This window comes from Diadema antillarum, unplaced genomic scaffold (assembly GCF_040938485.1).
Source record: "Diadema antillarum isolate AM-2024a unplaced genomic scaffold, OU_Dant_1.0 seq00000371_RagTag, whole genome shotgun sequence".
Taxonomy (NCBI): Eukaryota; Metazoa; Echinodermata; class Echinoidea; order Diadematoida; family Diadematidae; genus Diadema; species Diadema antillarum.
In genome coordinates, this window is record NW_027271371.1 from 56,938 (window position 1) to 70,570 (window position 13,633).

Genomic DNA, 13,633 nt, shown 5'->3' on the forward strand with positions numbered 1-13,633 from the left:
ATTTCAAGGTCCTATTATCGGGTTTTGTTTTTTTGTCTTTGTTAAATCCCCCTCATCAATTCATTCTTGGACTTTTGGAAGGTTCGAGTTTTTTTAAAGACATCACTGTTTTTCACTGAAGCCCTCTACTAGTAGTTCAAGCGTGTGCACTCTCTGGATTATTGGAAACGCAGCCCACTTTTTGCGCGATCTCAGTATAACGCACTTTACCAGTGTGCAGTGACGCACTTCCATTGTGACATCATTGGATTTGAAGGTTTTTTAAAGACATCACTGTTTTCACTGAAGCCCTCTACTAGTAGTTCAAGCGTGTGCACTCTCTGGATTATTGGAAACGCAGCCAACTTTTTGCGCGATCTCAGTATAACGCACTTTACCAGTGTGCAGTGACGCACCTCCATTGTGACATCATTGGATTTGAATTAATCAACGCAATCTTCAATTGTGACGTTATTGGAGTCTTAACGTAAAACAATGTGTGAATTTCATCGCTTTTATCGCAGGATTATGTTGACACTTTAGTGCGAAACGGCTAGGAGAGAGTAGTATTTAGTATAGGTCAGGTCAGGAATAATCAACCCTGCTACTAGTACCACGTAACCTAGTACAACCTGCCACGTGGTCCCACTGCCTTGTGGTTATCTTCGGGAGAAGAAAAGGCTAAGGAGTAAACCCTACAGAAATCCGGAGTGGAGTCCCTAAGGCGGTCGAGCAACCTATTGCGTTACCTTCTGGCAACTCCTGCAGCTGTGCTGGTGCCAAATTGTATTGGTTCATCCTGTCCTTTTGACTACATCAGCAACGCCGAGAGGGGAACTTGACGTATGGGCAGCACGAGTTCTCCATTTCCCATCAGCCCAGGCTCGTAGCACTCTGAAGAAGACACTCCAGCGACGTCTCAAGACGTCGACACAATTTAGAAGTAGCAATTATCGGGCAGAAGCTCAATCTGATAAGCAAACTGTAGGCCTAAATCATGCATCCGTCAGATAGGAAAAGAGAAGCTAAGAAGTGAAAATGAAGACTCCAACTCTTCGGCTAGCAACCTGGAACGTTCAAACCATGTGCCCTGGTTTTAATAACGACATCGAACAGAACAATGATGCCCGAAAGACTGCGGTTATCGACAAGGAACTATCAAGACTAAACGTTGACATTGCCTGTCTACAGGAGACCCGTCTGGCAGACAGTGGTTCTATCAAGGAAGCCAATTACATCTTCTTTTGGACGGGTCTGTCACAGGACGACCCAAGACAGCACGGGGTGGGCTTCGCCGTGAAGAACTCTCTGGCTTCCACCATTGAACCACCAACTGGCGGGACAGAGAGAATACTCACTCTGCGTTTGTCTACAACAGTGGGCTTCATCAACATCTTCAGCATTTATGCACCGACACTCTGCTCCACCTCAGAGACTAAAGGCCAGTTCTATGAAGAATTGGATGAGATGATATCCAGGATCCCCAACACTGAAAGACTTTATCTTCTAGGAGATTTTAATGCTAGAGAGGGTGCTGACTACAACACCTGGCCTTCCTGCCTCGGCCACCAAGGCACGGGAAAGATGAATAATAATGGACAGCGGCTGCTAGAGCTGTGCTGCCATCGTGGTCTGTGTGTGACAAACACCTATTTCAAAGGTAAAGAACGCCACAAAGTCTCCTAGAGACATCCTCGGTCTCAACACTGGCACCAACTTGATCTTGTCATCACCAAGCGTACAGACCTTAGCAGTGTTCTCCACACACGGAGCTATCACAGCGCAGACTGCGACTCAGATCACTCCCTCGTCAATAGCAAAGTGAGATTGATGACAAAGAAAATACATCGAACCAAAACCAAAGGTCTCCCACGCATCAACACCTGCTGTATCAACGACCTCGAGAGGTGTCGACGATTTCAAGACACGTTCCATGAGAAAATGATCACTTCAATTCCAAATGACAATGATATTGATAGTAAATGGTGCCACCTTCGGGATACTATCTACTCCTCAGCCTTCTCTGTGTTCGGGAAGAAGGAACGTCGGAGCGAAGACTGGTACGAAACTCACTGGGATGAGATGCAATCAGATGTTGAAGCCAAGAGGAAAGCCCTGCTGGCCTACAAGCAGAACCCCATCTCTAGCACACACAATGTCCTAAGAACTGCTCGCAACAAGGTTCAACAGACTGCGTGCCGTTGTGCTAATGACTACTGGTTGAACCTGTGCCGCAGGATTCAGACAGCTGCAGTCAGCGGAAATACCAGGGACATGTACGACAGCATTAAAGCTGGAATCAGTCCCACCGCAATCAAGACTGTACCGTTGAAGACAAAGACTGGAGAAGCCATCACAGACCAATGTAAGCAGCTTGAACGCTGGGTAGAACATTACCTGGAACTTTATGCAGCCCAAAATAAGGTAACAGATGCTACCTTGGACACCTTAACTAGCCTTTTAATCATGGAGGAAGTTGATGCCCTGCCTACAAAAGAAGAACTCAGCAAAGCCATTGACTGTCTATCCTGCGGGAAGGCTCCAGGAAATGATGGTATCCCACCAGAAGTTCTAAAGAGCGGCAAGCCAGTACTACTGCAACACCTCCATGAGCTCTTGTGTCTTTGCTGGGAAAAAGGCCACGTCCCCCAAGATATGCGTGATGCCAATATCGTCACTGTCTACAAGAACAGGGGAGACCGCAGCGACTGCAACAACTATAGAGGCATCCCTCTCCTAAGTGTTGTCGGAAAAGTCTTCGCACGTGTAGTTCTGGCACGCCTGCAGAGTCTTGCCTCCCGGGTGTATCCAGAGTCGCAGTGCGGCTTCAGGGTAGGCCGATCTACAGTAGACATGATCTTATCACTACGCCAGCTGCAGGAGAAGTGCCGTTAGCAGCAAAAGCCGCTGTACATTGCCTTCATAGACCTGACGAAAGCCTTTGACCTGGTCAGCCGATGTGGACTCTTTAGTCTCCTGCAGAAGACTGGATGCCCCCCGAGACTGCTCCAAATTATCATTTCCTTTCACGAGAACATGCAAAGTAGAGTCTGCTACAACGGGAGAACTTCTGATGCCTTCCCTGTGAACAGCGGTGTGAAGCAAGGTTGTGTCCTCGCACCAACACTTTTCGGAATCTTCTTCTCCATGCTCCTTCAGTATGCCTTTGTTGACTGCACAGAGGGCATTTACATCCGTACCAGAGCGGACGGGAAGCTATTTAACATCGCCCGACTGCATGCCAAAACCAAAGTTAGAGAGGTTCTTATCCAAGAAATGTTGTTCGCTGACGACGCTGCTCTGGTATCGCACACACAAGCGGGATTGCAGATGCTTGTTGATTGTCTGTCCCATGCCTGTAAAGAGTTTGGACTAACCATCAGCCTGAAAAAGACTAAGATCTTGACCCAAGGCACTGACTCTCCAGACATCTCCATTAATGTCACACATATGGAAGAAGTGGACTCTTTCACCTACCTTGGTTCAGCAATCTCCAGTTCCCTCTCCCTTGACAATGAGATAAGCAGTAGGATAGGGAAAGCTGCCGCAGTCATGGCCAAACTGAACAGGCGCGTATGGAACAACAGTCAGCTGACCAAGAACACCAAGCTCAGCGTTTACCAAGCCTGCGTCCTCAGCACCCTGCTATACGGCTCTGAGTCCTGGGTAACATATGCTGGCCAGGAGAAGAGGCTCAACACCTTCCACCTCATTTGCCTCAGACGACTCCTGCACATAAAATGGCAGGATAGGGTGACAAATGCAGAGGTCCTCCAGCGTGCCGGCATTCTCAGCATGTTTTCACTCCTCAGCCAGAGACGCCTGAAGTGGTTGGGTCATGTGCGTCGAATGGAACCAGGTCGCATCCCGAAGGACATGCTGTATGGAGAGCTATGCGAGGGGTCTCGTCCCATGAGAAGGCCGCATCTTCACTTCAAAGATGTGTGCAAACGTGACATGAAGACGATGGACATCAACACCAACACATGGGAAGGTGTAGCTGAAGATCGTCTGCTATGGAGAGGCACCGTCAGGGAGGGCGTTCAGAGAGCTGAAGCTGTAAGGCACGTACAGCCGACCGACAGCAGAGCTAAGAGAAAGGCACGGGCAGTCTCAGTATCGGCCCCAACAGACTTCATCTGCTGCAAGTGCTCTAAGGATTGCCACTCAAGAGTGGGGCTTTACAGCCACTCAAGGCAGTGCAGACTTCTTGCCTAGCTAGTGCTACGCCATCGTTTCTCGAGACGAATGGATGCCAACCAACCAAGTTTGTCTCCTCTTTAGTAATGCCGCGCGTGCTAAACTGTGCCTCCGCTTGGGCGAACCAAATTTGAGGGTCGTTTGCCCAAAACGGGGGCAATTTGATAGAAACTGTGCCTAAGAGTGAGCGTTCCTCGGGCTCTTTTGCAGGCGAGGCCGTCGGGGATAGAGTTTGCTCCGCACTGTCGGTAGCCATGGTTACAACCTCTTCACGCAAAAATAAAAACGCCTAACAAGGGCTCAAGGTCCTGACCGAAGCGTTATGTGGTATCGGTCACTGCCGCAGCAATTTGCTACTGAATAGGAACTATTAGGCCCACAAATAATCGTGAATAATTTGCAAACTTAACAGACAGCAACGTACATATAACTATGTAAGCATAACATAAAATTGCCAGTCTATGTGGTATGAGCATGAATATGTAGGAAGAAAATACTTGCTCAGATAATATGATCCACACTAGGTGCGTGTGTGGTTGTCACGTACATGAGTATTATAAAGTCATATTATCAAATGGAGTGGAATCACATCTCTCTTAGATCACGTCGGGGTCACCACTTTGTTGGAAGGTAGGCCTCGTGACGTGTTATTAACTGTTATATGGGGCAAGATATTATTATCTACAGATAACAAGACTACACACCAAACACACTCTCATCATACAGCCATATTCCAACTTCCTGAGTTATGACTCCACTCGATTTACTAATTATAATAACAGTCGTTGACAACAGAATATCATGTTCAATTATTAGTATACACGCTTTATTGTCGTGCACATTATGTATCACACGCAGGTGATAATTATAGGGTATTTTCCACAGAATTGTGGATTAATCAGTGAATTGATTGTACGACTCTCAATGAGCAATTAACAGCATCACTAAATCATACCTGCTCAAACGTTTAAACGGAGGTCTTAAACTTGAGGGGACATAATACATGTTGTTATACAGCTGTATTAGGAGCGGTAATACAAATCAAAGGGTGCATAAGGTACGAACCACCGCGACAGTCCGAACAGAGTCCCAAGTCGCTTCAAAGGTGAAATATGGCCACGTCATTCTCCAAGGGGACCTCGATCGCGATCGCGAACTGCAATGCGCACTGCCACGATGAGGTCCGCCGTCTGGTCGTCGCCTGGCACTCACATCACTTAGCGTTGACGCTAATGCCATTATTAAGGATGCGATCCCAGCTTGGAGATTCACATTCACGCTAATTCGTCGTGAGCTGGAAATGGATGAAGTTCATCCTCAGTCATTGACGACGGGGTTGACGATGAGAGGAGATGCGAGACGAGCTCTGATGCAATAGCCTCATGCAGCGTCCGCAAGTGTGACAGGAAGGCAACTCCTCTTCCGTAATAATTGTTCCAAAACTATTCAAAATTGATGTTGCTGGAACCAAGCACCTCACTGATGTGGTGTAAAATAGACATGTATGAACTTCAAGAATTATAGTAAAACCGCCTCAATAAGGAATGGACTTGACTCTGGAAAGTAATATTGCATCTCCCTTTTGTATTGGACGCATGGTCTATGTCCATCTCCTTTGGAGGTTGAGGAGCCAGAGTGGGGGCATCCCACGAGACCGACACCCACGAGTCATACGGTCCACGAGACCGACATCAATAATAGGTCCATGAGTCATACAGCCCACGAGTTACACGGTTCAGGAGTCATACAGCCCATGAGTTCGACACTACGCACAAAAGGCTCATGAGACCGACACTAAGCAAACATAGCCCACGAGACCGACACTAAATAATAAAGGCTCATGAGACCGACACTAAGCAAAGAAAGCCCACGAGACCGACAGTAGGCAAAAACGGCCCACGAGACCGACAATAAGCTAAAAAGGCTCACGAGACCGACACTAAGTAAAGAAAGCCCACGAGACCGACAGTAGGCAAAGCAGGCCCACGAGACCGACAGGATTAACAGCGCCATCTACATGTCAATCACCTGTACAGGGTGTTCCATGAACGGAAAAACAACATACTGGCGGGTGTAATTTCGTAACGCTATCAATTGAAAGATGGTGACCATCTACATAATTATGAACGTCATCAAATATGTATTTCTACATACTTCTGGGGGGGGGGGGGGGCAAGTGTGTCAGGGAGCGACATTATTATCAAGTAGAAAAATTGAATTGTATTCTTCATGCCCCCGCTCCTACCCCCCAAAAGAAAAAGAAAAAAAATAGAAGAATTAGTATTCTTCATCCCCCCAAAAAAGAGCCAAAAACACAAATGAATTTAAAAGAGGACAAGAACAATGTATGAATTATTTTTAGAGTATTGCTAATGCCATGGTGCTATTTTTAATAGGCTTTCCCAGTTTTGTTGTTCATTTCCATCTGTGAAGATGGCTGGATAGCCCATATTCAGCTACACTAAGCTGGTCTTCCATGGGGTCCAGTTGGTTGTGGGGTGGGACCACTTCACCGAGTTAGACACCCTGCTCTTTGCGATGAATGAATGAAGCGGGATCTTTTACGTGCATGAGCTGTGACTCTCTCATACACGGGACCTCCATTTTATGTCCTATCCGAGGGACAGAGTGTTTTGCCTCTTGCTAGAGGGGACGGTATGTTTACACACAACATTGCTCAGTCCAGACTCGGGTTCGAACCCGGGCCGCATGATCGTGAGGCAGACGCGCTACCGACTGTCCCTCTTCTCTTTCCCGATTCACTAGTTACTTATTCTATTTTAGATATTCTACCCTCCTGCTTTGACGTTTTGCAGTAAGATTTATTTGTAATTTTCTCTGTAACTATGATGTAATTCTACTGATTAAAACGCTTTATGTCGCAGGGATTCACCTCAATTTTGTGGCTTGTGTTATTCTCCTCCGAACAGATCGTGAAATACAATAGCTGTTTTCATGGATGCATCTGTTTTTTTCCGAATCCCTAACGCTACCTTAATAGACGATTACGTTATTTTTTATTTTTTATTGATACTAAATCAACACCCTCGCAGGTTTATTGTAGAAAGATCTGTTACACACTTTTACTGTACTTTGTTCATTTTTTTTTCACAAACACACACCCATGCAAACACAATTAAAGATCCTGCCCATTTCGGGGGGGGGGGGGGGGGGGTGGGCAACTGATGGGGTAACACCCTGCCAGAGATGGCAACTCTTCTTTTCCATCTCTCATATCTTCCTATGCTATTATCAGGACACCCTGTACAATTTATTGGTCTATAGGTGGCGCTGTTCATCCTGTCGGTCTCGTGGGCCTTCTTTGCTTAGTGTCGGTCTCGTGAACCTCTTTTGCGTAATGTCGGTCTCGTGAGCCTTGTATGCGTAGCGTCGGTCTCGTGGACCTTTTAAATGTTGTGTCGGTCTCGTGGGCTTTGTTTGCTTACTGTCGGTCTCATGAGCCTTTTGTGCGAGTGTCGGTCTCGTGAGCCAACTCCTGGGCTTATTTTACTTGATGTCGAACTCGTGGGCTTTATTTACTCAGTGTCGAACTCGTGGGCTGTATAACTGGTGGGCTGTATGACTTGTGAGCTGTATGACTCGTGGGCTGTATGACTTGTGAGCTGTATAACTTGTGGGTTGTATGACTCGCGGGTGTCGGTCTCGTGACGTGCACCCGCCAGAGTGGGAGTAAGAGCTATGTCCACGGTTAATGTTAGGAAAAGGGGGCTACGTGGCAAGTATTATGGGATAAGCCTACCCGTACCTTTTTACATAACCGTGGTCAAAGGACTGGTCAGCAAAAATTAGCTCTTTTGTTTCTTTTTTGCCATCGGGGAGCGTCCGGAGAGAGTAACATGATTAACCGATTAAAATAGCTCCCTCTCTCGGCCGGTGACTTATTGTCAAACTAACGGGGTACGTGCTGCTACACTCTCCCTTTACGTAGAGTTGTCTTGTCAGATGTTCGAAATACAGCAATAGGCATTTTTTTTTTTCGTATCAAGGTATCGGGATTCTGTATGTATTGTTATGCATTTCACTCTATATGTACAATGAATCATAATTTATGATTGTATTTGCAGTATAGGATTAGACAGTTTTGTTATTTATATATGCGAGGAAGTGTCTTTTTGTGATTACATTTGCAGTACAATAAAAGACAAGTTTGTTATGTTTTATGTATGCTTGTCCTTCTAAGTTTCTGTTACTGCTTTGTGTGCAAAAGCCATGCCTTTGCAGTAATGTAGCTGCTGGTCATGTGAAAGAAAAACAATCATAGATTTGTCATACAACGATACATCAAAGCAAAGCTTGGTATTTCTCTACAACTTTACTCACTATTTGTCCAGATCAACAGAAATCTATAGACGTTACATAGATTTGAAAAACAGAATGTTTTCTCAAAAAATGACACCGTTAGTGTCTCAGAATAATGTGGCACAAAGGGGTTTCCACCATGGCACAGGAAGAGTTAACCTCCTTCTGCGAGAGACTGCGAGGGAATATTATCTTGTTTCTTACATGCTCATGAATCTTATGATTATTCTTTTGTGTGTGTGTGTGTGTGTGTGTGTGTGTGTGTGTATGTGTGTGTGTGTGTGTGTGTGTAAGTGTGTGTGTGAGAGTGGGTGGACATGTATGCTCATGACTGTGTGCGCTGAATTGCGTATTACTCCCATTGACAAGTGTGACATGTATGCCGGCATTTATGTCAACACGTGTTCTGATGCTAGTTTCATTTTTTCTTTTTGTGTCTTTCTCTGCAATCTTCTCGCTAAAGGATTTACAAAGATGAACTTGAAATGTGAATGTTATGTTGTTGATAATTAACTATTTATCTGATTAATCATTTCAATTACTGCAGCTGATTTGGATTTGTATACTGATGATAATTCATTGTAATGACTGAATTTTTGTTTGTATGTTTTATCTCAGGACCTAGATGAAAAACAGCTCATGCTGATCAAGCAATCCTGAATAAATATGTTTCAATAAAATAAGATAAAATAATAAAATGTACAAATGGGAACAATTCAGCAATTTCATTACTGTAAGCACGCAAAACCAGACACTTGCACACACACATACCGGTACCCGCATATACATAAACATTATACACGTACACACATGCTCAAAGACACTTCCCTCAAGCACCTCAACAGATGTTGGAAATGCACCAATAGGCACTCTCTTCGTGGCAAAATATTGGAATTCTAAAAATATTTCTATGCATTTAACTCTATATGTACAAAGAATTATATGTATTAGCAATACAAGTATTATACAATTTTGTTATATTTAATGCATCATTCCTTTTATGTACATTGTACAATTGTGAGCAATCCAGCAATTTCATTGCTGGAAGTCACGATTTCAATAAACCATGAACAATAATAATAATAATAATAATAATAATAATAATAATAATAATAATTGACATTCTACACTACAAAAAAATACTACACGATGCGAACATCTTAACGAATATCTTCGTTTTTATTTGGTGCTCCTTTGCAAAAAAAGAATGATACATTATCGCTGTGCAAACGTCACTAAGGAATAGACAATACCAACGATGTATTGTGTATTGGGATCGGTTGAGCTTAGAGGTACAATGTACTTTCAATGAAGTATCGTGAAACGCGGTAAATGTATTTCCAAGTCTCATTTGTGTCATGCCATCTCCCTTCGGGCTTCAGATTCAGTCTTTCCGAATAATATAATTCTCTCCATACGTCTTAAATCCGTGATAACCATTAGTTATAACATACTATTAATGGGTAAGTGGTGAATGGGGGTGGAGTCTGGGGGGTGTGGGAGGGCAGAATGTTTGGGTTTGCCTCAACCTGGTCGGAAATTCGATGGAGCTAGATGTTGCTTGATACAGTGAGGGAACAATATTTTAACATTCTGTTGGTATACTCGAGGGATGATGAATGTCAGTGACTCACTGGAGGTGGAGAATATTGGTATGTGTCATTGACTGGCCTGGGGTGAAGTGACATATCCAGTCACAGTGGAGTATACCGAGAAGGGGGTAGAGACAACTTTGTGTGTCATTACACAACAGTATCACGCCATTGCATGCGTTTCAGTTATACACAATAAGTTCTTAGCCGCCTGGGTAACAGAACTTTGTAACATTCACATTCAATGATGTATCTGCAAGGTAATTTACAAACTAACTATTGACAATGGCAAGCAGACAAGTATCATAGATACAGTGATCTAATGATCTGCAACTTATATCTATCTGCCAATTTGTCTGAACGCCATGTGGTAATGGTACGATTAAAAGATAATGACTACATAACGCTTGACAACTATTCAATTCCCCAAAACGTCTACTTCGTACATGTTTTTGCCTATTTCTGTAATACTGAACAAAATAATTGCGTAATAAAGACGAAAGTGTACGCCACATTGGAATACATCTAAGAAATGATTTCATAAACAAGGGCATAGTTATCAAGCTAGAGTGTACGAAAAAAAAAAGAAGTTTGTAAATGAAAATGACATGAATCTACCTTTTTTAACTTCTGGAAGATTGTCAATCTAGATGTTTTCCGTTCTTTGCCTCACATGAAAAATAGTCAATGTGCGACTGGAAAATGAATGAATATAGTAGAAAAGATATCAATATGAAATTCGTGAGCAGTAAAGTCTTTCCCTTTTCAAGAATGATAAAAAAAACCGCAGTTACCACAATGTTATGAACATGTTAACACCGAGAGTCAGTCATGGTGAAGAAAATTGAGAAATTTTCTATCCGTCGAGGGTTAGTACGTGATACTTTTCCATCCTCTTCGAGCATATTCAATTCAATTCAATTCAATTCAAGTCACTAGAAATCTAGAAAACGGAAAGAAAGACACGAAGTGTCAGAATTAAATATAGGACTGCGACTCATGGCAGCAAATGACAAGTTATATCAACATGAAAGTGTCTTCGGCTGCACGATTCTTTCTTTTTTTACCCTTCCAATTGAAATCTCAAGATGACAAAAAGCAAAAACAAAACAAAACCTGAGAATAGCCCCTAGAAGACGGAGTGATCACAATTTGGTGTAGATTTTTTTCTTCGACCTTAACCCTGCAGCTCCTCTCCTTCCCAAACAATATCAAGATCTCTCCTTGCCTTGTCCATCAGGGATGCAATGAGCTCCGACTCCTTCCAGCTGATGAGGGCTTGCTCTTTTTTCCCTGCATGTACAAAAGAAGAGGGATATGTCATTCCGTGCAGTATACACTCTCTACGAAATTGACTTCCCTGGAAGTCAATCCGTCAGATCAGGCGCATTTTACTTCCAGTTATATTTGCTTCAGCATATGGCAGAAACTTTAATAAACTGTGAAATATGATACTTTGTGATTGTACAAGAAAAAAAGATAGACTGCGTTTTCATTTGCATCGTGGAGTCCGGCTAATTGAATTACAAACAATCCAATAAACAAAACGCTCACAACATCTTTCCTATCTAGTTTTGAAAATCCATGATTTTCATAAATGCTATCAACATCGCAAAATGATGTCCTACTATTTCACTTCATAAGTTTTTAGACGCACCATATAGTGTAAGTAGACATTGGGTCAACCAAACTCAAATAAACCATGATATGAGGATTAACATGAATTTAGAATCCTATCATCACTAAGAATTGTAGGTCTCCATTGGAAAAGCTGTGTCCATCAGTTCGTTTCATTATTTACCGTTGTCTCCTTACATGAATGGAACATCCTTTCAGCCTCAGACATGGCACAATTCATTAAAATACAAACAGAACAGTCAATTTCTGAAGGAGTATACCGACTACTTATAGCAAAGGACACTTCTGCTCATGGAAAACGTTGAGCACAAAACACCTGCAACAAGCAGCATATTATAATCTTCAGCGATCGATGTTGTAGAACAGTAAAATGCCTGCACTGTACCCTAAAGCGCACCACCAAATCAAAACTGAATGTCGCTAAAGGTGACTACTACCCTCGCCTAGAATGAGAAACATGATAAACAGTATACAAATAATGACGCACAGGTTCGAGTGCGTCAGTCGGCATTGTGTGGATAAGGTAACTATATAATGCTTAGGCTAAATTCCAGTTACCACATGCACACTACTTCGACTGACGCACGAAAATCACGCGCGTCATCCGTGTAAGAGAATGGGGACAGTTTTCTTGCCAGAAATCCATTTCCGATCATGTTATCTGATGGCAAATTCACTGGATGCATTTCCTTTTGGCTTGCCACAGACGAAATTTTGAAAATCAAGCATCCAGAACTTCAAAACCAATGGAAAAAGTACTGGCTCCCATTTCATAAAAGAAAACAAAAAATAATATGATGGCAACTCTTGCTGGAATGGCAATCGTCATGGTAATGCCCAAGAATTCAGCTTCCTGATTGACCGTAGCTGCTGAAACTACTCTCGCTTAACCATTTGTGGACAGACTGATTTTGCTATAACATGCATTTCCCACAGACACCAGCCGGAGATTTGAGGACTCGTCTTCAACGGGTTTACTTTGAAAACAGTCTAAAACAGTTCCAAAGTTAAACGCCCTGTCACACCTTTCCGGGCAAGCCTTGTGTGTGACTTGCGAAGAACAATTTTTGCTACCCGGAGGTCCCCGCAGAGGGCCAGCACATGACAGTAATTACAACGTATCTCACCAGTGCACCCCTTTCAGTAACTGTCTTGGCTAGGGCCAGGCCCGAGCCATGTCGTAATTTTTTTAGTTTGAAAATGGGCCGGGCCAAATTGGCACGCGCCAGGTTTGGGCTATTTTGGCCCTGCTGTAAGCTAGCACCAGGCGCGGGCCAGGCGCGGGCATGGCGCCGATCGAAGAGTTTATGAACGATAGCAGCGCCAGGCTCGGGCCAAAATTCCTTGCACGGTAAAAAAGTCATAATTACCTGGCCGTGCCTCCGCAGCGCGAGTTCAGTGACCATGGTAGTTATCCCTTACGTGGCCGAGTTCGTGAATGGGTCATCGTAAAAGTAGCGCCGCGGTGGCTCTGCTGTGGTAACTGAACGCAATTAAGCAAGGTTCCCACTTAGCTGAGTTGGAGTCTCGAGTTGTGCCGAGCTGCGCGAGCTTGAACTCGCGAGGACTCGCTTGAACTCGCGTGAAATTTGTCAATTTAATGAGCTGCGCATGAGTGATCTACGAGGCAACATCGAGTTTACTACGATAGCTGTACGAGGGATCCGAGCGTGATACGAGCCATACCGATCTCGGTGTGAGTTGTGATGTCCTGTGTCCGACTTAAACCGAGTTTCCATCGAGTTATGAAAAGCTTGTTACTTGCCCATTACGAGCCCGTTATGAAGTTCACGCAATCCCTACTGTTCGGTTTGGCCTCCAGTGGGGTCTTTCCTCCCATTTTCTTCTATTGGGACCTGGGGCCTGCTTCATAAAACTTGTCATCATTGACAAGTTGTCATAGA

General features: G+C 43.9%; 2 protein-coding genes across 2 annotated transcripts in view; one reads left to right on the forward strand and one right to left on the reverse strand.

The window, feature by feature from the left end:
* The first annotated feature begins 1,017 nt into the window (after window positions 1-1,017).
* Window positions 1,018-1,665, forward strand: LOC139731435 (craniofacial development protein 2-like). Its single transcript, XM_071642321.1, has one exon. It carries the CDS (start codon window positions 1,018-1,020, stop codon window positions 1,663-1,665), a length of 648 nt encoding a protein of 215 aa, XP_071498422.1.
* Window positions 1,666-9,692: 8,027 nt separating this feature from the next.
* Window positions 9,693-13,633, reverse strand: part of LOC139731427 (trans-1,2-dihydrobenzene-1,2-diol dehydrogenase-like) — a 138,627-nt gene continuing 134,686 nt past the window's right edge. Inside the window, exon 7 of the mRNA XM_071642310.1 lies at window positions 9,693-11,384. Coding sequence (XP_071498411.1) covers window positions 11,269-11,384 — 116 coding nt within the window. The 3' untranslated portion in view covers window positions 9,693-11,268. The remainder of the gene's footprint in view (window positions 11,385-13,633) is intronic.

What these genes read in the sequence shown, in the direction of transcription:
- LOC139731435 (XM_071642321.1), top strand. Translation starts at nt 1,018, where the DNA reads ATGAAGACTCCAACTCTTCGGCTAGCAACCTGGAACGTTCAAACCATG.